The following is a 23011-nucleotide window of genomic DNA, read 5'->3' as shown; positions in this document are numbered from 1 at the left end:
TATATGCGAAGCAAGAAGAATCAAAGGATTGTTGAAAGCTCACCTTTTTCAGTTCATCAGATCAGGGAACGTGACTACGTCCCTATCTAGATGAAAGAAGATCATTGTTTCATGACCATGACAATCATTTTCATTTACCCAATCGTCAAGACCGGCAAGAAAAGTATCTAATACATGGCAGTCGTATCCCGTGAAACAGTGACACGAGACGTTTAGTCGAAGAGGCCGAAGCCCATGTCCTCGTCGGACTCCTCCTCTTCCTCCTTGGGAGCCTCAGCGGCGGGAGCACCACCGGCAGCAGGGGCAGCGGCAGCGGCAGGAGCAGCGGAGGCGTAAGCGTCAGGGTTGGCAATACGGTCCTTGAGCTCCTCAATCTCGGGCCAGCTGTACTCGGTCTCAACAGCAACGGCAAGAACCTTCTTGTAGCTGTTGACCAGGGAGTGCATGACAGCGGGGAGGGTGGGGTAGTTAACAGCCAGGGAGATGGTGGTGATGGTGTTGATGGCGCTGGAGAAGGCCTCGAGGAGCTGAGACTCCTCAATGTCCAAAACAGCAGAGCTGAAGCACTGACCCTGGTCGTAGACCTGCTGGATGGTCATACCATAGGTGAAGGGAGAGATGTTGAGCATGTTCAACAGGGTGGCCTCAGAGGGACCGACCTTGTTTCCAGCCTCAACGAGCTTGAGGTCGGTGGTAATTTCAATGGTACCACGAGCAATCTTGGTGGGGACACCGAGAGCCTGGAAGAAAGAGGTCTTACCGGGTTCCATACCGGTGTTACCAGCGGGAATCCAGACATCGCCAGGGGCGATGGCACCGGCACGAGCGGGAGCAGCGACACGGTTGGCCAGGATCTTCTCCTTGGTGGACTTGAGGTCACCGTTGGTGAAGATGAAACCAACGTTACCTGTGTAAGAGAGCGGGAGTTAGCCAATTGATATCATTGCACACTCTGGAAGCAACTTCACTTACCCTTAACGAAGGGGAGCAGACGCTCGTACTCGGGGTTGTCGTTGACGAAGCCCTTGATGGCACGGCGAACCTAAAAATTCATCAGCATGCAAATCAAGCACCGGTGATTTCAGAGATTCACATACCATGGTGTTCTTACCCATCAGGACGACACCCTCGCCACGGAGACTCAGACGAATCTCGTGCATCTGCTGAGAGCTGACATTGTCGACACCGACAATGAAGACCGTCTTGTACTCATCGAGAAGGGCCTTGAGCTTCTCGAAGTAAGCGGCCTTGGTAGCAGACTTGCCCCCCATGTCTCCTTAATTCGCTGAAGATAGGATGTTTAAGGGCAAGTGAAATGTTTCGACTTTCGTGGTTGTCCGATCTGAATCGTGACGATGAAGTTCGAAAAGTACGGAAGGTCGCGTCGATTTTGGGAAATTCTTAGTTGTGGCCTCGCTTGTTTCCCGGTCACGTGTGCCCCGCTTTCCTCCGGCCCATTTGGGAAGGCGGTCGGGCGCGCGGAGATGCGGCCATGATGCGGCGGGACATCGACTTTTTACGGCGATCTACTGCGACGGCGGAGAAGAGGCCTTACTTCGTGCTTCTATATTTCGTTCGTTTACACTCTCAGTCAATTCTTTCAAAATGTCTGCGCAATTTCAACATCCTTTGCAATGCCTCCGCTTGGTGCAGAGGTCGACTACGAACATTCTGATAGGGTCAGCGGGCTCCAAGCTGTACTCCTACTCCGCAGAGACTGGCCAGCGACTGGCGGTTTGGCCAGCAGATGTCGCTTCGAGTGAAACCAACCCTGTTGACGCAGAGTCCACTCCCGAGCTGGGACCCCCAGAGAAGAAGCGGAAGGTCTCATCGTCAGAACCTCAATCAATTGGCAAGCCTGCCTGGTCAAACATCCCCATAGTAACTGGCACTTCGAACGGCGAGCACATAGTTGCGCTTACCGCCGAAGATAAGTGCGTCCGTGTCTTCCAGCTTCAGGAAGATGGTTCTTTTGTTCAGCTGAGCGAGAGGTGAGTGAATATCTGCTTCATCAATTCTGGCTCAGGATCTGGATACTCATACTTTATACAGAGCCATGCCCAAGCGACCCTCCGCCATTACCCTCACTGATGACGACAACACTATCCTGTGTGGTGACAAATTTGGAGATGTCTACTCATTGCCACTGATCCCAGGCGACAAGATTCCTGTCGTTACGAAAGCCCTCAGAAGCGCAAAACTTAGCCATCCGGCGGCAACAAACCTGACCGTGCATACGAAGGGCAACTTACGAGCCTTGGAACAACAATTGCGTCTAGCCAGCGAAGGAAAGAGGGATGAGAAGTCCTCTGGCCCGACTTTCGAACACAAAGTCTTGCTTGGCCATGTGTCGCTGCTCACGGATATGGCTTATGTCTCACTTCCGGTGGATGAGAACAAGAAGCGCAGCTACATCCTGACCGCGGACCGAGATGAACATATCCGTGTCTCCCGTGGTCCCCCTCAAGCCCACGTCATTGAAAACTACTGCTTGGGCCATACTTCATTCATCAGCAAGCTTTGTGTGCCTCAGTGGGCACCCCAGTATCTCATTTCCGGTGGAGGCGACAACTACCTGCTCGTTTGGAACTGGGCTGAAGGCCGTATTCTCCAGAAGGTCTCCCTGGTAGACGAGGCATCGGAAGCTACAGAGGTTGCAGTGCAGGGTATCTGGGCGACGACCCTTGGAGACCTGCGTATCATCCTTGTCGCACTTCACGGGTGAGTTTTCTTTACACCTCCCATCTAATTACTACCGACAAGTACATATCCTAACCGGAGTAGATCCTCCCGTCTGCAATGCTTCACGCTGGAATCCGACGGCACCCTGAAAACACAAGCCTCCATCCAACTCTCCGGCAACGTCCTCGATCTTACCCCCGTTGAGAAAGACAACACCATCCTTGTCTCTGTCGACTCTATCCGCCAGCCTGACTCAACTCAAGAATGGAGAGCCAGCCCCGCCTCCCCCTCCACCCTGGTTGAAGCATTCCACGTCAAAACCGGCAGCGACAGCTTGGAATGGGAGCCGACCGCAGCGTCTGTGACCGATAAGATCAACTCCACCGGCACGGAAGAAGTCCCAGCCACCACGGAGGAGAAGCAACGGAAGGAACTGAACGACTCGCTATATGGATTGGGACATCTTCGGAAGAGGAAGGGTGAAGATGAGTGAAAGGGGGAGATAGAGTAAAAAGTTTGGTCTTTTGCGAATAGATAATAGTATACTCGTCGCGAGGAATGTATATACCTGTCAACCGTCAACGAGTTATTGGAATGCTTTTGCTAGCGGTCTATGCATTTTACTTTCTATTATTCCATTACTACTATACAAAGAAGCAGCGGTTCGTAGAGAAATGAGGTACCAGTCTTACAGTAGCACTACAGACAACATAGAGTTAGTAGGTATCATGTGTTCTATATCATAAACTCAGTCTAGCATCCCTAGTGCTTCGATGTTCACCTTCCTTACGGCGTCATTGAGCACTACATATTTCATTATACTCAATTCAATGACAATTTCTTCGTGCATAAGAAAATTCTTTTCAATGTTTGATCCCGTGAGATTCACTTCGAAGTATATCTAGCTAAGCGAGCTCCTCCTCTTCCCTCCTACGCCATATGACTAGCGTAATGGAATAGATGTGCTGAGGTACACTACGAAGAGTCAAGAGTCAGTAATTCAGAACCGGGCTGCATCATACGGCAGATGATGTTGCTAGAGCCTCTCACAGCATGGTAATCTGCACTGTAACCCTCCAGCAGCATCCTTGAGGTGCAGGATGGGATTGTGAAAAGCATAAGCTGTGCACTTCCTTCCATCTGTCTTTGCTTCTTGTTGAGCAGATGATGAGAGAAAAGTCCGACCCAAGTGAGACGCTATACGTAGATGACGTCGGTTAGTATCGTATATTAGCGGGTTGCTTGTTAGTTGACTTGTGGGATTTCTCGAGCGTAATGTTAGTATATTTCATTGGAGGGGCACACCCAAGCTCGGTCATGTGCTCTGCAAGGACACGGACAACAAAGCACTTGCAGGTCGCTTGTAAACTCGTGACCTTTTCTGCAGTGAGACGCCAGACTCTCAGAGAAATATGTTAGAACTGCTTCAGATGAATGCAGTATATTGTCACACGGACAGTTCAAGCACGTTAAGCTATTGAACCCATGGTAGTGGGGTTATGGCAACTTTGTTGAGGTAAGGTTGACTGGCGGCTGTCACATAAGACATTTATGGAACTTTAGATGGATGACTTTGATGGATAGATATCAAGGTTTGCAGATCACTGTTGTTGACAGTTAGTCTGGGTCTGTGCCAGAACCGTATGTCTCGCTTAGCTCCTTCTATGGGTGTTCTTAGGAGGCGACTGGATAGATTTGATGTACGATGAGCGCATTCCTGCTAAATAGAGGAGGCTCTAATGTTCGCATGTGCTGTATAGTTCTTGTCAGCAGACCGGACTTTCTGTTGATCAAGTACGGCCACGAGAACGTCGAATATGTTGAAGTGTTTTGGTAGGATTTGCGGCGGGGTTCTGTCTGACATGTCCTCGCGCTGATAGGTCTGCGAGGAAAAGGAAGCATCGGAATACGATCAGGTTAGGACTGTGATGGGTTGGGGACTCATCGGTCGATGGATGATTGTCCATACCACGGGGATGCCACAGCTGCAGGGGTGTAGTAGACTAGTAAAGATGGACGGAAAAAGGTGTGGTATCTCCGCGCAGCCAAGCGAACATGGCAACTATTGCGGAAGAGGAACCCGCTGTTAGTCAGAAGAATGAGAGATTAATCTACGAAAGTGGCTCATTCATTTTGGACACGGTCGGGCCGAAGGTCGTGCTGCTCACCGAATCGTTCGATGTCTATACTTCGTAGGCATACATCAAACCACATCGAATTAATCTTCCAATGATGTCCCTGGACAGCCGCATCACGCAGTGATAAGATCGATGGCGCAATTCTGGGGAATCTGCTTAGCTCGCAACTATTTTTTAGGTACATATGCACCGGCTACGCCGGGCAATCCTTCTGAGACACTCCCTGGTCAGCACGGTCTGTCTGATTGGATGGAAGGTAGTGGCTGCTCCGAGGAGACATCCTGGTCGCATAAAATTTATAGATGCGGCGTTGGGATGGATACTAAGTAGTTTGTTGAGCCAATGCAGTTGGTAATGGAATGGAGAAAATCAACAAGGTTTAGAAGCGGTGGTGCTTACGGCCTGAAGCCGCCGTCAACATGACCTGTTAGAGAACAGAATATCTCTTTCCATTTGGGGTTGGGTGAGCCGTGCTAGATGGACTATGGGATTGTAGATCAGCAAGTAGCAGGGAAGCTGTCTTGTCGGGCTTCCATGTTTATCTGATGGGAAAGAAGTTTGATTTCCAGCAGTTCCATGACTACTGACGGTGCCAAGCCACATCGGCAAAGTCTCGTTGGAAAAGCTGAAAGGCAATCTTGGTCTTACAAATCTGTTGCATCCACAGTTACAGAGGAAATAAACGGTGGTACGTAGTCAAGACTGTCCCGTCCGCTTGTATTACTGCCGCTTGCTTAGCAGTATATTCGTGACACCCAGGGATATATTGTTGCCATGCACATGTGGAAATCGACTTTAATTTATACCAGATTACAATAAGAACCCAGCAGAATGTTCAATGACCCTGAAATAAATTTATCCAGATCGGCAGAGTAGCTCCTCAGGGAGAAACCGATTCTGGCAGTCCAGGCCGATACGAGATGTGTACTCGTCATCCGGGCATCGGAGATAGAGTACTAAGTAGATAAAGTGGGAGAGTAAGGGAGATTAGTTATTGGCGGCAAGTCAGTCCAGGAGGCAAACAGTAGAGAAAAACGGGGGGGAGGTACCAGGGACCTCGTAGTTACGGAGAACTTCCATACGTATTCTCAACAAGGGGGGGGGGGGGGGAAGGAAGAGCACTGCACAGAACGGCCCAGCCGATACCTGGACGAAACCGCGCCGCCCACACGTGGACCGGCCATCTTTCACCATCAGTCGGAGCGATGGCGTGTTCTCGCACTATTCCCATTGGCCGCCGCCTGCCCGCCGCGGATGCTGCTCTCCAGTAGCCAGGGACCATTCTCATTGGTCCATACCATGGTCCTGACCCGTTTCCGGTTGGCGGTGTGCCTTGGCAATATGGCAGATGGAGTCCACTCAACTTACTTTCCCTTTTGGCTCCTCCCCCTCTGCGAACGTCGGACAAATGCTGGATCCATCACGAAGAGGAACATTTCCTCTTGCAATCGTCATGGTGGGTTACGACTACCGAGAATGAACTCCATCTGTTCGGCTCTTTTGAGTAGTGAACCATATAATCATCAGGGTGTTGAATCCCGTTCAGTGGTTGGCCGGAGGTTAATCCTGTCCTGGATGCTCAACTACACACTTGATACACTACTCCCTCCTTCCCATGCAAATCGCAAACCATGGGCCCAGCCGGTGGGCGGGCACCTGCTCCACGGCTCATCGTCATCTTTCGCTTCCAGACCCCGGCCAAACCCACCTAAACGGCGCTCTTACGCCAGCTTTCTCTGACGAGCTTGGCCCTCCCTGCAGGCTAGGGAATTTTTTCTTAGCTGCGTGTTGACGACGGGCTTGTGAATATTCCAGACGGCGTGCTTTTTGCCCTTGACGATCCCTGGTGGATCAGCTGCCCCATCACTGCGCGTTTCTTGCTGATGCTCCCTTCCCGGTTAATAATAGTCGTATCATGGTCGTCGTTGTCAATGCCATTTTGGCGCAAGAATACACATTGATCGGCTTGCATCAACTCCCGTTGCGACGTCCGCTCTCCCCACGGAGACCCGTGTCACCTTACTTCTTCTGACAAGACTAATCACTTTAAAACTCTCTGGACTGACTTCCCTCGAACTACTTTCACTACTTGTTCATTATTTTCCTTCTTCCCATTTTTGCTTCTTTGGCTATTTGTGTTGTTGAAACACTTGCGTGGGACGGATCTGCTGGTCTCATCTTCCGCTCGACCACAATTTTCCCCGTGCGCCACATCTACGTTATCTCCTAGCAAAACCCAAAAAGCCGCGTGTGCTTTTCTTCGGACTTTTGTTCCCTCATCTACTTTTTATCATTTTTATCTGATAGATCTTTTGAGTTCAACTTGCTCGTGTAGCCTGGATCCTGACGTTGAAAAGAGGGTCGAGTGGGCATTTTGATATTTCGCGTTCATAGCTCCCGATCACGACATCGGGGCTTGGCTTTGGATATTCATTTTAAATCCGCACTATCCTCCCGCCTCCACTTTATATCGTTTGCCATCAACCTTGCCATGGGGCTTGCCTAAATACACCCCTGGAAGATATATTACCTTGGAGGACTGCAATTCTCTTTTCCCATCACTCGAGAATTGTTGTTGAGCAGCTCCGGTCGTCAACGTCAAATTACCACTTTCCAAGTGGCTCGGGGCACCATCTTGCCCTAGAAACAGTCCTTTCCTACCATCCGAGGCCTCCCCGACAACCATGTCGCAAGACCTCATGACCAAGACTGGCCACGGCCTGGCCAAAGTTCTGGGTATCAAATTGCCTTATCGGGATCCCCTTGGAGCTCACTCCGACCCCGTCACTCGCGGCGAATCGACCTTTTCATACGGCACCGTTGAGACATACTCTTATCTCGAACCGGAACCTACCACTGCCGAATGGCTTAAAGAGATCTGTCCAACATGGCATGATGTGCTTATGTACTTTTACAACTTGTTCCCCTTCCTTTCTTGGATCACGAAGTATAACCTGCAATGGTTTTTCGGTGATCTTGTCGCCGGTAAGTCGCCACATCGGGTCCTGATGCTGTATATATGTGTGGCCAATGTATCTTACTTGACTCGTTAGGTATAACTGTCGGTGCTGTTGTTGTCCCTCAAGGAATGGCCTATGCCAAACTCGCCGAACTACCAGTGCAGTATGGTCTCTACTCATCGTTCATGGGTGTACTGGTTTATTGGTTCTTTGCCACATCCAAGGATATCACTATCGGGGTAGGTGCCCTCTTCCAATAATTGCCGCTATCGAGCCACGCTTTCTAACTTTTCGTCTAGCCTGTTGCTGTAATGTCCACGCTGGTCGGAACAATTGTGCTCCAGGCTAAGGAAGAGATTCCGGATGTTCCAGGACATATCGTGGCATCTTGCCTGGCTATCATCTGCGGTGCCATCGTCTGTGCCCTCGGTCTTCTTCGGCTCGGCTTCATCGTTGACTTCATTCCCCTTCCTGCAATTTCGGCATTCATGACGGGATCTGCTCTCAATATCGCTGCCGGTCAAGTCAAGAAGCTCCTTGGAGAATCGGCCGACTTCTCCACCAGAGGCTCAACCTACATGATCATTATCAACTCGTTGAAGCACCTTCCTACTGCGGGTATTGATGCTGCCCTTGGTGTGACAGCCTTGGCCATGCTGTATATTATCCGTTCAATTTGCAACTATGGTGCTCGCAAGTACCCTCGCCAGGCTAAAGTGTGGTTCTTCGCGTCGACTTTGCGCACTGTCTTTGTCATCCTCTTCTACACCATGATCAGTGCGGCAGTCAACCTTCACCGCAAGGATAACCCGATGTTTGATCTTCTGGGCAGTGTACCAAGAGGTGCGTTTGATATTTGATATATCTATCTTTTACGGGTAGTCAACTAACTTTACATGTGTTCCCTCCAGGTTTCCAAGATGCGGCTGTCCCTGTTGTAAACGCCAGGATCATCAAGGTCTTTGCCAGTCAGCTCCCTGCCTGTGTTATCGTCCTCCTTATCGAGCATATCGCAATCTCCAAGTCCTTTGGCCGTGTCAACAACTATACCATCGAGCCGTCCCAAGAATTGGTCGGAATTGGTGTGACCAACCTTCTCGGCCCTTTCTTGGGCGCGTACCCTGCCACCGGATCCTTTTCCCGGACTGCCATCAAATCGAAGGCAGGTGTTCGGACTCCCTTAGCCGGCTGTATCACCGCCATTGTTGTGTTGCTAGCCATCTACGCCCTGACCGCCGTCTTCTTTTATATTCCCCAAGCCGCCCTTTCCGGTGTTATCATCCACGCTGTCGGCGATTTGATTACGCCCCCCAACACTGTGTACCAATTCTGGCGCGTCTCACCCCTTGATGCAATTATTTTCTTCATCGGTGTCATCGTAACTGTCTTCACCTCGATCGAGGATGGCATCTACTGCACTATCTGCGTGTCCGTGGCTGTCCTGCTTTTCCGCGTTGCCAAGGCCCGCGGTCAGTTCCTGGGCCGCGTTACCATTCACTCCGTTGTTGGCGATCATCTGATCCAAGGAGATGGCAAGTATGGTCCGGGTGGTTTCCCCGGTGCCCCCGACAATGAGGGCGAATCCCGTCGGTCTATCTTCCTTCCTCTTAACCATACCGATGGCTCAAACCCCGAGGTTGAGGTGGAACAACCATACCCCGGTATCTTCATTTACCGTTTCTCTGAGGGCTTTAACTACCCCAACGCAAACCACTACACCGACTACCTGGTTCAGGCAATCTTCCGCCAGACGCGTCGCACCAACCCGTTCTCTTACGCTCGTCCCGGTGATCGGCCTTGGAACGACCCCGGCTCTCGCAAGGGCAAGGAAGAGAGCCGCTCGCAACGGCCCATCCTCCGCGCCATCATCCTCGATTTCTCGTCGGTTAATAATGTTGATGTGACTTCCATCCAAAACCTGATCGATGTTCGCAACCAGCTCGATCTCTATGCCTCTCCTCGCACTGTGCAGTGGCACTTCGCTCATATTAACAACCGCTGGACGAAACGAGCACTGGCAGCCGCAGGTTTCGGTTACCCGACTCCTGCTTCTGATGACGGGTTCCACCGGTGGAAGCCGATTTTCAGTGTGGCTGAGATCGAAGGACGGGCGTCTGCTGCGGCTCATGCGGAGATGGTTAACAATGAGCATGCCCACCAGAACGCCGTCAAGCGTGACCTTGAGGAGGGACTTAAACATGAAACCCACATGACCGAGCGCGAGGCGTCCGGAATTGATATTGAAGCGTCGTCTGACAACAGCAGCACGCCGGACGACAAGCTGGCACGCGATCTCAAGGACAGTAAGGCATACCGCAATCGACGCAAGGCGGCGGTGGTGCAGGGCATCAACCGGCCATTCTTCCACATTGACTTGACGAGTGCGCTCGAGAGTGCCTTGGCCAACTCGCCTCCGGAAGAGCCTATTGAGGAGCCAAGCGCATGAGTCGATCCGCGATCGGTATAGAAGATGAACGATCCTCCCTGGCTGGAGCTTCGAGATGATGATATTTCATGGTTTTTTCTTACCTGGGGTTTTGCTTTGGAGCGAGTCGGATTTACGATTTTATTTATTGTCGATTGAAGCTATACCCCTGATGTCTCGCTATGTGTATATAGATAGACTCGTTCAAGACGTACATATATTGTTTAATGCGTTCATGCTGTCCGAACCACGTCCTATAGAATAGATTCTTAGAAGATATTTGTTGAGCTCAAGATTCATAGTAATCAAAATATAACGTTAGTCGAGAGGCTGAGTTCGCTGACTCCTCGCAATCCTTACCGCATTCGGTAGGGCTTGCGCATAGTACCATTCCGGCCAATCAGACGGGCACGCATTACTTGCTCGAAACGGCCCTACATTTGACTGGGATGCTCTTGACATCGATCATGTTGACATCCTTTGTGCCTCGCACTGATGGCTCGAAGGAGATATATTGTCTAGACCACACAGCCTCAGTTGCATTCGACTGGGCATACGAGGCTAAGTTGGATTCTTCATATATAACTTCACAATGGCATCCTGTAGTACCTTGATTCTATCAGCAGCCCGTGCAGCCTTTTCTATATCAGGCATCTTTCACCATCATCATACTATATCCTGTTGAATCTACTTCTAGACTGACGGGCTACCGATATGATTAAAGCTTACAAGTACATATCGCAGAAGACGAAAGACTCCAAGTCCCTCGCACCAAAGCCACTTTGTGCACATCGCTCGCAATGGTACCAACTAGAGTCGAGGAACCGCGAAGATTCTGAGTCTTTGGGAAGGCCTAGGTCTGGCTCCACAAAAGAACTGAGTCCTACCACAGACATCGAGGAATGCCGCCTGTGCAAGGAGCAAAAGCATAATGCGCGAGTGTATCGCGTCAAACTCATTGCTGGCCTCACCCTGCCGTTTACTCTCTCTACACTGGACTTGACCATTGTTGCTACTGCGACCTCGACTATTGCATCTCACTTTAGTGAGTCAGACTCTCGTCTTTAACTGTTTCTTGCTGACTCCTCTCGTTGTTTCTAGACCAATTCGACGAGCTGAACTGGATCATTACCGCCTTTAGTCTCACATCGACCACCTTCATTCCCATATTCGGTCAGCTTGCCGATGTTTTCGGGCGTCACATTATACTACAGACGGCATTGTTTCTCATGCTTATTGGAAGTGTCTTGTGTGCAGCTGCGCAGACATGGGGTATGCTGCTGCTCGGTAGGGCTTTGCAGGGTATAGGCTCTGCAGGTCTGAACAATATCATCATGATTGTTCTGGCCGATAAGGTGTCTTTGAAGGAGAATGCAAGGAATAAGTCTCTATTCACCATTTTTGGAGGAGTGGGATATGCTGTCGGCCCGGTTATTGGAGGGTAAGTGTTCGTCTAAGGATGATATGAACACTACTGATGACTGCATTATAGGTATCTTACTGATGTGGGTAGCTTGGTTGTATGCCGATGTGTACCTCTGCTGACAAAAACAGAGCAATTGGCGATATTGCTTCGTTGTGCCTATTCCTGTAAGTCTGGCACTATCTTTCTCCATGCAAAGTCTCACAATTATCAGATCGCTGTCCTCAGTCACATCATGATTTTCGTGCTGTTGCGGAACGACCTTGTCGAAGGAACCATGTTCAAAAAGGGCTCAAGATGGTCCTCGATACTCCCAGCACTTGCTACCATAGATCTCGGAGGATCGGTCCTTTTCATATTCGGTGTTGGTCTCATCATCCTGGCCACTACATGGGGTGGCGCCACTTATCCCTGGTCGTCTCCTCAGGTGCTGGCGCCATTGGTCATCGGTGCAATCTGCTTCATTGCATTCTTCGTGTACGAGTACCTCCTTGAGCCAGGTAAATTTTTCGCACGCATCTTCCCGAGACACGTGGCAATGCTTCCATACAGCATGTTCGAACGAAGAGATACAATCTGGCTTGCTATAGTGAACTTTTCCACTGGCGTAGGTAAGAGACACGTCCATCCATGCTAGACTCTCACAGCCGCTGACTGCATTAGCCTCCTACTCTATCTTTTACTTTGTTAGCATCTACTACATCTTGGTAGCAGGTTACTCTGCCTCAAAGGCAGGCCTAGACCTCTTATACTACATCCCCGGACTAGGAGGTAAGACACTTGCCAACGGAGACCTGCAAGTCACTGGCTAAAATGCATACAGCTGGTGTCTACCTAGCAATCTACTTCTGCAACGGCTTCCCTCGCCAAACCTTCTACCCTCTCCTCCTAGGAGCTGTGCTTAGCACCGTCGGTCTCTCCGTAGTGGCCTATGCCATCAGCGCACAAAAGACCAGCCTGCTAAGCGGAATGGTAGTCATCACCGGCGCAGGAGTCGGACTGCGCCTGATGCCCTCATCGCTCCACACGGTAGGCATTTGGCCAGAGCGGATAGCACCAGCCATGTCCTTGATGCAGGTATCACTTCCCTTTGGGGGCACGCTCGGCTTGACCATCATGACCAGTGTGTTTAACAACAAATTCGGCCGCTCCTCTGCCATAACGGGCCTGGAGGGCACGGGCAGCTCGCTGAACGTCCACGATACCAACTCGTTAGCATTTCTCGACAATCTACCCGCAGCAGTGCAAGACAGCGTCCACATGGCTGCTAAGGATGCCATCATGTGGGCGTTCATCTCGATTATCCCCATAATAGGATTGAGTCTCATAACGACAACAATCATGGGCAACGTCTGGGTGAACGTTCGAGCAAAGAACGACGGAGAGCATGCCGGAGGCAACAATACCGAAGATGGACGAAGCGAGGTCATCCACGTTCCGTATCTATGGGCTCTAGCCAAGGTAACATCGCCTCTCCTTCCTTACACGCCAGAGATAATGCTAATAAACCAAACCCCACAGGGCACCATAACCACCCACAAGCGCCTCAGCAAGCCCATCTCATCATCATCACCACCACCACTCCCCCTACACCACAACACCGCATAGACACCCCAGATAGCATAGACCCATAGAATTATACATAGATACAAACATACACACATCAATAAATACACCATCTAAACCACCCACCATCCCCCTTCTCACACCCCTCCATCTCCCATCTACCCCATACCTCCCACCAAGTAAGAAAAACGAAAATCACCTCAAAACCCCCCCAACACCCGCCCACCCAAGCACAAACCCACTAAGCGCCTCCCCCAACACCCCACCCCCAAACCAAACATCCCTCCAAGCCGCACGTCTCATCATCCCCCCACCCTTAGTACCACCACCACCAACGACGACACCCCTCTCATCCATACCCTCGATTTCCCCATTCGCGCCAGCAAAATACATCCCCGCACCGAGTCCCCCCGAGCGATAGAGTAATAGGGCGTGGAACAGCGCGGACACGAAGACCGTTCCCAGGAGGTAGAAGAGGAATCCCGTGGCGGATTGGAGGGAGAGGATTCCGGCTGTGAGACCCAGGAGGAAGGAGGTGAGGGAGTGGAGGGAGGATAATGTCTATATAATTATTTTGGTTAGATTGGTATGTTATGGTTCAAGTGGAACGGTTGGATTTGGGGTTTGGGGATGCGGGATGCGTTACCCTGTTGTTGTGTTGGAGGGATTCGGGGACGAGAGGGTTGATGAGGAGGGAGAGTTCTTGTTTTGTGGGTGGCATTTTGAAGCAATCTTCTATTATGTTGCTTTTGGTTTGGAGGGTTGTGTATGGGTGGATGGGTGGTTGATGTTGGTTGTGGTAAGTAGGTAGATAGCTAGGTAGCTGTGATATGATGTTCGAGTTGGGATATTGCCGGTTGGTTCCGCCTTTGGGAGTTCTAGTACTTTTATTCTCTTAGATTATTACGAAGTACAGGGATTGGTAGACTACAAAGTAACTAGGAAAGTGTCTACTGTAATCTGCTGTAATTGCAACAATTATATTTACCAAAGCCATGATGATTATACCATTAACATCCTAGCCGTCATAACACGACATGCTGAGACACAGCCCCACGCACGTCTACATGAACATGTGAATACATCCATACAAACAATAAGTCAATAAGTCAGTCAAGTCGGTCACTCATCCAACTGCCCCAATGGCGTTCGAATCCCATTACTAGACAACTTCCTCCCAAGATTCATTTCCGATGAGATCGCTCATAGGTTCATTTCGGATCCTGCCACTTATGCCCAAAGCCAATCTAGTCAATTAATGCAATAGAGAGAATGTAAGCAGAAACGTTAAGTCAAGACGATGAATGAATGGCTGCACTTCGTCACGCGATGTTGTCGAGCTTGCCCTCGGCTTTGGCTTCTCTGACTTGTTCGAAAACCTACAGAAATTAGCATAACCCTAACCATCTAGGCAATCTTCTATGACTCACCTTGAGCATCTTGTTTCTGGCACCCAGAGCATTGACGCCGCGATCTTCCAGCGCCTTGTCGTTCAGTTCGACAAGCTCCGTCCACTTCAAGTCCTTCAGGTTTTCCGTGTACTTGTGCAGCCGCAGCGATCTCAGCCAGCTGGGAATATCCTTCAACAGGTTGGGGTCCGTGGGGTCCTCCGGCGGCTTCGAGCTACCGCGACGACCACGCGGGGACCGGCCGCGAGCCACTTCCGAGTGGTCCGAGAGGTAGCCCTCCGGACCTCCCAGGCCAAACTGCCCGATGCCGAGTGCACCCAGGCCGTTACCCATGAGCGGGTTGTTCGGGTCATATGCCGCCAGAAAGCCGTTGTTCTGCGGCGAAGTGAAGCCCATCGGACCAAGTCCGCCAGCACCCTGCATGGCGATTCCAGGCGACGTCGGGCGGGAGCGACGACCCGCCATCGCGGCCTGCTGCTGTGCCTGCAAAGCCGCCAGCTGCTGAGTGTTCAACAGCTGTCCGGCAACCAGGTGATTGTGGCCCGGGAGGCCCGGGCTGGCCAGGCCACCATGAGACATGCCGTGGCCGGCGTTGGCCGAGTTCTTACCCTGGCCATCGTTGGAGCGAGCCCGACGGTACTTGCGAGCATCATCAAGTGCAATGCGGTTGTTGACGGTCGACAGTGCGGCCAGCTTCATCGCAGTCGCGTTGGCCACCATATCGGCCTGCGAGTTCTGCTGGGGCTGCTGCGATTGCTGGCCAAAGGTCGCCGTCATGGGGGTGTTGGTCATGGAGGCCCAGCTGGCATTTCCAACATTGTACGGCGAGAGCAAGGGAGCATCAATCTCGGGGGCAGGAATCGTGGCGGTTTGGGTAGGGAGCGGAGAGCGCAGGCTCGAAGGAGTCTGGCTGAATTGGCCCATGGGCTGATGGCCGGACGAGGACTTAGGACGAGCGATAGGGGGTTGCGGCTCAGATCCGCGCTGGGCCCAGGGCGAAACCGGAGGCTGGCCCAAGGTGTCGTTGCTGTTGTCCGGAGCGGAAATGGTGGGTGCCACAAAGGAAGTCCGATCGAAGACAGCGCTGTTGCGGTTCGAGGGCGGAGCATTACCCGTTTGCTGGGTGAACTCAGCCTTCTTCTTCGCGATTGCCGCCGCGGCATCAGGGAACATGGCATTGATGGTGGACGAGTCGAGTCCGGAGTTGCGCTTTGCACCCGGGGACGGCGGGGGGCGACCGAGAGAGCTCCGGGAGCTGTCCACGTTCAACTTGGACATGGCATCGTTCAGACGGTTAGACATGGCATCTGTCGAAAAATTAATGTTAATACCTGCCACGCTTGCCTGGTTCGGTATGCAACTTACCCTTCTCACCAAAGTTGGCTGGAGACAACAGTCCCGACATGGGGTGGCTCTTGGCCATCTGCTGCAAAACCTGGATGAAGAAACGAATCTGCACCTGAGTGGTCTGCTGCAGCAGAGCGTAAAGGGCAGCAGTCCTCTCCGCCTCGCTGAGAACTCGGAACCACTGCTCGATGGCGCTAAGCTCATCCTTGAAATCCTGGTCCAGCGTGGCAGCGGCCATTTCTTCCAATGTAGTCTCGTACTGATCAATATCCGCGAGCCACTGCTGAGCCGCGCGGTCCAGCGGATCCTCCGCGTTGTTCGACGCCTGAGACTGTTGATTGAAGTACACTTCCGAGGAAGGACGGATACTGCGGGATGACAGAGGAGACGGGAAGCCCGACATATCGGCCGATGCACGAAGCTGGTGCGATCCTAGATTCCGAGACGACGATGGAGGACGAAGACTGGACTTGGAGGCTTCAGGCGTGCTGTTGCGGTTGCCGATGATATGGCTGGCCATAAGTAGGGATTGAATGAGGGTAGGATTCTGGAACAAGGAGGGTCAAAGGAAAGTCTCGGAATAGGACTTTCTTTTCTGAGTGTCTTTCCCCTTCAAATCGGTCTCCCTTTACGCGAGGCCCGGATGGAAAAATAAATACAGAAAGAGAAGAATTACTGCAAAACACCTGCAGCACCTGCTGAGTTTGCGTGTCGTGAGGGTTGGTCGGAACAGGAGGTCTTTCTTATTTTGGTCGCAGGCTGGGAGATAGCGAATCACCCAGGAGACAAAGGATCAAAAGCGAGAAATCTCTCTAAGGACGGAGACACTTTTTTCTCGGTTGGAAGAGGTGAGAAACCCAACTGTGTTGGTTCTGGACAATGACGTTTGGGGCACAGACCAGTCCAGTGGCTGCACTGCCCGATTCGGATTCTAGGATGAGGAATCAAGCGAATCGCAAGAGCATCAAAGGAGGTGTTTCGATCAATCGATTGGAGAGAGAACGAGAAAAGACAGATGGCCGGAAGGAAATCCTCGGTGGATGGCGAGTGAAAAACGCGGCGACTTCCCGGGTGGAATTAGTGTAGGGGAAGTGTGGGTTGCGCTTTTTTTTTGACTTTTCTTTTTCGTTTTTTTCTTCTTTTTTAACGAAAGGATGTCAGGGTTATCTGCAATAGTGTGTCAAACACAGCAAGCAAGATACCTAGAACATCAAATAAAAAGGAAAGTAAAAAGAAGAAAAAAGGGGGAAGCGAAGAAGCAGAAACCTGATGGGCGAGGGAGGTGAGGGAAGATGGGGGGGAGGAGGAGGAGAGAAAGAGAGAGTTAAGATGGATGGGGGGGAGAAGGGAGGAGGGAGAATAAGACCGAGACACAGAGGGAGTCGAAGAAAGGCGGAAAAGAAGATGGAGAGAAGCAACAGAACAAGTCAAGAACGAAAGAAACAAGAAGCGAAACGAAAAAACGACACTTTGCCGTGGCGGGCGTAAGAAAAAGTCACCGGATTGGCTGGTTTAGGTTGTGTTTGGCTTGATTTGTTCTCCGCCGAACGAACCTCTTTCTTTACTTGCTTCTTCTTCTTCTTCGGCTGTCCAGATACTCCAGGACTTCAATCATCATCGACATTCTATATCTTTTGTAGCATTGACTATACCGACAATTTTATCGTTCAAGATCTGGTCATATCGTCTCCTTCCATCTGACCTATCTTACTTCTATATCCCACTGCCTCCGACGCGTCCCAGTCGGCCGGTCTGGCCGGTTTTCTGCATCGGCAAGTTTAGTCTGGGATTGGCGGCGCTTACATGTTGCTATGAATAAACCCTCCAGGTCCGTGATCCGACCTTCCTTTATCGCTCCGCCTGACCCTTTGTCTTGTGCGCCTCCCTTGGGTTCTCGAATGTTTCTAAACTGCCTTCTTTAGACGCTATTGCAACGCCATCCAACCGTGTTTTTGGACTCAAGCCCCAATTGCTTGTCCGTTTGCTGTGGCTCCACTTCAACCCAATGATGATCGCTTCTTTGTCGCATAGTCTTACACAACACTCCCCGATATCTTTGAGACGACTGAGACGACACCTCGGCTAGTCTGTCTGCTTACTTAGTGATCTGCGCCTCAAGGGAGGTCTATGTTTAGTTTCCAGCCAGTCTTTGCACTCTAGGGGCCAGTGGCCGGCAAAGCGCTTGCTACACAAAGTCCGTATTAGTAAAGTCACCTGAATACTTGTATCCCAAAATGGATTACCCGGACGACCATCACCCACATCACCAACCTCCCTCGCAGGAGTACGTCTATCCCGATATTGATGAGACGGTACATTACCCATGGCAGGGAAGCCAGCCAACCACGCAAGGAGAGGCCTCCATTCACTCCGTCCTGGACCCGCGCCTGTATAAGGACCTTTTCACAGGTAACGCCTCGCAGGTGCAAGATGAGGCTTCCTTTGAAGAGGATGCAGAGGCGTATCAAAAAGCAGACGATTCGGGCGAGTCCCTCTATACGTTGTCTTCAGAGGAGAGCTCAAGGTTAGTATCACGATTCCATGCCAGTGCGCTAATCTTACTGTCTGTCGCTGACCGCACCCAGTGAGGAAGAATACTCTAATCAGGCCGAGGAAGACGACGATGGCTACGGTCGGAGACGTCGTAGGGGCACAGGCCCCTTCTCTGGTCGATATGGTGCTCGCGGTGGAAAGGGAATCAGGAGAGGACCGCGCAAACCATTAGAACCGAGCCCCGAGTTCAAGATATTGCACTCGGAGGCAACCTCTGCCTTCATCGATGGTGATTATGACCGTGCCATTGATCTCACAAAGCGTGCCATTCAGGTCAATCCCGAGATGTTCGCGGCACATTCGCTCTTGTCCGAAATCTTCTTGGTCCAAGGCGAGAAAGACAAAGCGTTGACCGCGTTGTTCAGCGGCGCTCACACGCGGCCCAAAGATCCTACTGTATGGGCGAAAGTAGCAAGGATGATCCTCGAACGTGCCGGGGAGGAACGTCAAGGCGCACTGAATGACGTTATCTACTGCTATAGCCGCATCATCGAGTTGGATCCGAAGAATTACAATACTCGATTCCAGCGAGCAGCGATCTACAGAGAATTGGGCTACAATGGACGAGCAGCGACAGAGTATGAGCGTATCTTGAAAGAAGTCCCACACAATGCTAGGGCGCTTCGACACCTTGCAGAAACTTACATCGACCTCAACGAGGTCCAGAAAGCCGTGGACCAGTGGCGGGTGAGCGTGAAATACTTTACGTCTTTGGAACCGGAAGATGCTCCTGAGTTCTCTTGGTCCGATGCCAACATTTACGCTGAACTGTACAGCTATCTGGGCCGGCCCTTCGAAGGCCTCAAGGCCCTCAAGTCTGTCTCTCGATGGCTCCTAGGCCGAAAGGACGATACGATGTGGGAGGACTTTCATGAGGATGACCGGGAATGGGATGCGGATGACTCTCCTCGACGCATCAAGGCTGATGGATACGAACCTCGAAGGTGGCCTCGAGATTCGTACGGTCTTGGCCTACCACTGGAATTGCGGATTAAGCTGGCACTCTTTCGTTTGCGAATGGGGTACGAGCACAAGAACGAAGCTCTGGTAAGTGTTTCAGTACGCAATTAGTAGCCGGCCTATCTTCTAACGCACGAACTAAGCACCACCTCGAATGGCTAAATCCGGAGGACACATCCGAAAATGCCCGGTTGTACGATTATGGCGACCTTTTCCGAGAGGCCGCTGATGCGCTCAAGGACGTCGGGCTTTTCGAAGAGGCACTGCGATTCTACATGCCACTCCAACAAACAAACGAGTACGCAGATGTCGGCTTTTTCATGGCAATGGGGGAGTGTTGCAGTGTATTGGGCAAGCTTGAAGATGCCGAGAACTGCTTTCTTACGGTTGCGGAGCACGATGCACGGCACGTGGAATCCCGTGTGCAGCTGGCAAAGCTTTATGAGGGCATTGGTATGTCGGAAGAGGCTCTGAAATACGTCAACGAAGCGGTCCTGCTAGGAAGGCAGGAGAGCCGTAGTAACCGCCGGCGCAAGGACACGAGGCTGGAACAGCTCGCCGTGGAATTCAAGGCCGCCGATACGGCTCGTGAAGACGCTGCCTTGAGATCAATCGCGCCTCAGCCCTCAAGCGCTGACCTGCCGACTGCTCTGACTACTACTGCACCAGCTGCAAAGGACACGGAGATGAATGAAGAGCAAAGGATAGCAAATGTGCAATATCTCTATGGCAAATTGATGCAGCTGCTTCCGCAAGCGAAAGAAGGCAACGCAGAAGCCACGGAGGACTGGCTGGATATCGCAGACGCTTTGCTACGCGAATTCCGGTCCAACCGAGTATTCTACCCTATTCAACGCAACATAACCTTCTTAGGATATTCGCGCGAAGCACAGAGAAAGGCGGGGAGGCACAAGGGGCGCAATTTCATCGATGAGATGCAAGAAATGGCTGGGCGTCTCCAAGAGTCTTTAGGTAATGGATGTCCTTTCGTGATATTGGGGCATTGCTAATCGTTATCTAGGGAGTATTCCTGACGAGCCTCTTCAAGGGGCTATACCGACTGACTACTATGGGATCAGCTTCAATGAATGGCTCGACCTCTTCCTGGAGTATGCCCTCACTGTGGCGGCGCAAGGAGAATCCGACGAAGCGTACGACACGCTCGCAGCCGCTGCGGATGCCAGCGTCTGGTATCACTCCAAAGCCGACACCCGCATGATTCATGTTTGCTGGTTCAGTGAGTATCTACTGTATTATATTCTGCATGGGATACTGACCTTCTTAGCTTGTGCGCTCCGGATGCAGGACGAAGAGACTCTAGCAAATGAAGCACGATGGTTTATCAAGGAGTACCAATTCGTGACTGACACCTATCGCTTGTTCGCCATGTTGAGCCGGCTCGTCGGTGATCCTCACCGGTCATTGTTCCACTCGTCACCAAATATGAAGTTTATGCTGCGCCAGATCAAGGCTATGGACTTTACTATACCGGATGAGGTTACAGGGGAGCGACCAAATCGGTTCGTGCGTGAGTCAGCTTACAAGGAACGCGCATCCTTGTCCACGCGGGACGAGACAACGGGCGAAGCTATTCCGGCAGATGAAATGGACATTGCCCTCCTTGTGCTGTACGGCCACATCCTTTACTCGGGAAACAGTTTCTACCCAGCACTGAATTACTTGTTCCGCGCCTATGCACTGGACGATCAGAACCCAGCCGTCCTGCTCTCCATCGGCCTCTGCTATATCCACCACTCACTTAAGCGCCAGTCCGAAAATCGTCACTACCTCATCATGCAGGGGCTGTCATTTCTGCAGGAATATCGACGCGTCCGTGAACGACCAGGAAGTTCTCTTTCAGAGCGGCAAGAGATGGAATTCAACTTTGCGCGCGTCTGGCATAGCTTAGGGATCGCTCATCTAGCAATAGAAGGCTACCAGCTTGTGTTAGATCTCGGCGCACAGATCCAAGCGCAATCCCAACCAACGAACTCTCACCCGAAGGATGGCGGCGATGTCGTCATGGGCGATACAGGGCTAGAAGCGCAAGCCCCGTACGTGGAGGACTTTTCGCGGGAAGCAGCGGTAGCGCTGCAGATTATCTATGCCCTAAACGGCGATTATCAATCAGCCCAGAAGGTCACGGCCAAATGGCTGGTAATTTAGTCAATCAATTTTGGTGGCGAATCATTGATTCCGGGGTCACCTGTACTTTGTACCAATACCTACTGACTGTACATAACGACTTTACTAATTGTTTAGTCCAACTACTAATGCCGCGAAGCACAGTGGGATGGATGGGTGGATGCTCTGCTAATGCACGCTCAGGACCCGGATAGAGTACGTAGGACTCAGACCTGCATCAGCTTATGCACGTACTTTGTCCATCGTTAGCTACTACTAGCTACTTGTAAAGAGAATACCCCATGACCTGCATGCAAGTAATTAGTAATTATGTAGCGATGCAAATGACCATTTCTTACCCTGCCAGGTCAAGCATAGTTTACTCCAAGGGTACTTACTTACGTGGTACTTATTAGTACTTCCCCGCTTCCTGTCATATCATGTGGCAACTAGCTACATGACTATTTAACTGTTGTTGTGTAATGATCATCATCTTTGTAGCATATGCACCATGACATAAGAGGCGAACATGACAGGCAGGGGCACAAGCAGCAGGGGTGGGGAGGGAGGACCCGCCACACTCACACATGATAGCTTGTTAAGTATGTATGATGTACCTTATATGCAGAGTAACATCATCAGTGGCAGCAGTGGCAGCAGTGGCAGCAACGTGGGTTTGTTTTGTTTTCTTTTGTTAGTTTGTTTGCGTCTGCGTGGCGACTTGTATTATGGCATTAGGCAAATAGATAGGTCCTGTGACTTGTCTTGGTTGTTACATTGAGTAGGAGTATGTATCGGTACGTGGGATTTTATGAAGGGGAAGAGAAGCTTGGTTATTACGCTTCGTATGTATGAAATGGACTATCTTGTGTAATCAGTAACACTGCGTAGCTGGTTTTGGGTACCTGTGTGTAGGTAGTAGTATATAGTTGTCTGGAATTGGTAGTGTGGGCGTGGAATGTAGTATAAATATACTACTATGGTGTCAACTACTTAGTAATTAGTACTGATTACCCTATCAACAGATTGTAGTTTTATACCTTAGAAAACTGATAATACCATAGTAGTAGTATTTTCTTACGCTATCACTTGTTTATCTACTAGCATAGTATATAGTCTCGACGATGCAGTATATAGTATCACGCTTTCTAAGAATTCCACAGACTCAACAACCTCGCAATACTATGGTACTACCGAGTTGAAATCACTCATAGTGTGATATCGAGTACATAATTACTCCAGATGGTAGACATCTATGATGATATTATCGAGTCAGTTGCTTCACTTATTCCCAACTACTACTACTCCTTCCTTCTCAGAAGCCCCTGCTGCCCCTATTCAACAACATGCAAGCAAGACCTGCTACTGCATGCGCAGTGTGGTGATGCTACCGTGGGTGCACCTTGAACACTTCCACAGGAATT

At 50.9% G+C, this 23011-nt stretch overlaps 7 protein-coding genes across 7 annotated transcripts; 4 read left to right on the top strand and 3 right to left on the bottom strand.

Annotated features, from left to right (window-relative positions):
* Positions 1-212: 212 nt before the first annotated feature.
* Positions 213-1271, bottom strand: RPP0 (60S ribosomal protein uL10; the record flags this gene model as incomplete). Its single annotated transcript, XM_041685292.1, has 3 exons — positions 213-907; positions 973-1042; positions 1098-1271. The coding sequence occupies 3 exons, from the start codon at positions 1269-1271 to the stop codon at positions 213-215; spliced, it is 939 nt and encodes a 312-aa protein (XP_041539391.1).
* A 334-nt stretch (positions 1272-1605) lies between these two features.
* Positions 1606-3175, top strand: trm82 (putative tRNA methyltransferase; the record flags this gene model as incomplete). The annotated part of the gene is made up of 3 exons (XM_041685291.1): positions 1606-1991; positions 2053-2721; positions 2785-3175. The coding sequence occupies 3 exons, from the start codon at positions 1606-1608 to the stop codon at positions 3173-3175; spliced, it is 1446 nt and encodes a 481-aa protein (XP_041539390.1).
* A 4329-nt stretch (positions 3176-7504) lies between these two features.
* SUL2_1 (SLC26/SulP family anion transporter) lies at positions 7505-10226 on the top strand (the record flags this gene model as incomplete). Its single annotated transcript, XM_041685289.1, has 4 exons — positions 7505-7805; positions 7874-8019; positions 8080-8623; positions 8692-10226. 4 exons carry the CDS (start codon positions 7505-7507, stop codon positions 10224-10226), a joined length of 2526 nt encoding a protein of 841 aa, XP_041539389.1.
* A 693-nt stretch (positions 10227-10919) lies between these two features.
* On the top strand, positions 10920-13236 carry mfs56 (putative MFS multidrug transporter; the record flags this gene model as incomplete). Its single annotated transcript, XM_041685288.1, has 8 exons — positions 10920-11250; positions 11307-11646; positions 11698-11710; positions 11760-11795; positions 11843-12239; positions 12292-12399; positions 12452-13089; positions 13150-13236. The coding sequence occupies 8 exons, from the start codon at positions 10920-10922 to the stop codon at positions 13234-13236; spliced, it is 1950 nt and encodes a 649-aa protein (XP_041539388.1).
* Positions 13237-13389: 153 nt separating this feature from the next.
* Positions 13390-13915, bottom strand: AKAW2_20561S (EMC6 family protein; the record flags this gene model as incomplete). The annotated part of the gene is made up of 2 exons (XM_041685287.1): positions 13390-13755; positions 13841-13915. 2 exons carry the CDS (start codon positions 13913-13915, stop codon positions 13390-13392), a joined length of 441 nt encoding a protein of 146 aa, XP_041539387.1.
* Positions 13916-14516: 601 nt separating this feature from the next.
* VTS1 (flap-structured DNA-binding and RNA-binding protein) lies at positions 14517-16470 on the bottom strand (the record flags this gene model as incomplete). Its single annotated transcript, XM_041685286.1, has 3 exons — positions 14517-14573; positions 14625-15910; positions 15969-16470. The coding sequence occupies 3 exons, from the start codon at positions 16468-16470 to the stop codon at positions 14517-14519; spliced, it is 1845 nt and encodes a 614-aa protein (XP_041539386.1).
* A 1714-nt stretch (positions 16471-18184) lies between these two features.
* Positions 18185-21629, top strand: TFC4 (transcription factor TFIIIC subunit tfc4; the record flags this gene model as incomplete). The annotated part of the gene is made up of 5 exons (XM_041685285.1): positions 18185-18474; positions 18536-19550; positions 19607-20435; positions 20485-20700; positions 20749-21629. The coding sequence occupies 5 exons, from the start codon at positions 18185-18187 to the stop codon at positions 21627-21629; spliced, it is 3231 nt and encodes a 1076-aa protein (XP_041539385.1).
* Positions 21630-23011: the final 1382 nt, after the last annotated feature.

The sequence above is a fragment of the Aspergillus luchuensis genome, chromosome 2, assembly GCF_016861625.1.
Source record: "Aspergillus luchuensis IFO 4308 DNA, chromosome 2, nearly complete sequence".
NCBI lineage: Eukaryota > Fungi > Ascomycota > Eurotiomycetes > Eurotiales > Aspergillaceae > Aspergillus > Aspergillus luchuensis.
Note: the sequence above shows the minus strand (reverse complement) of the source record. Positions and strands in the feature narration are given on the sequence as shown.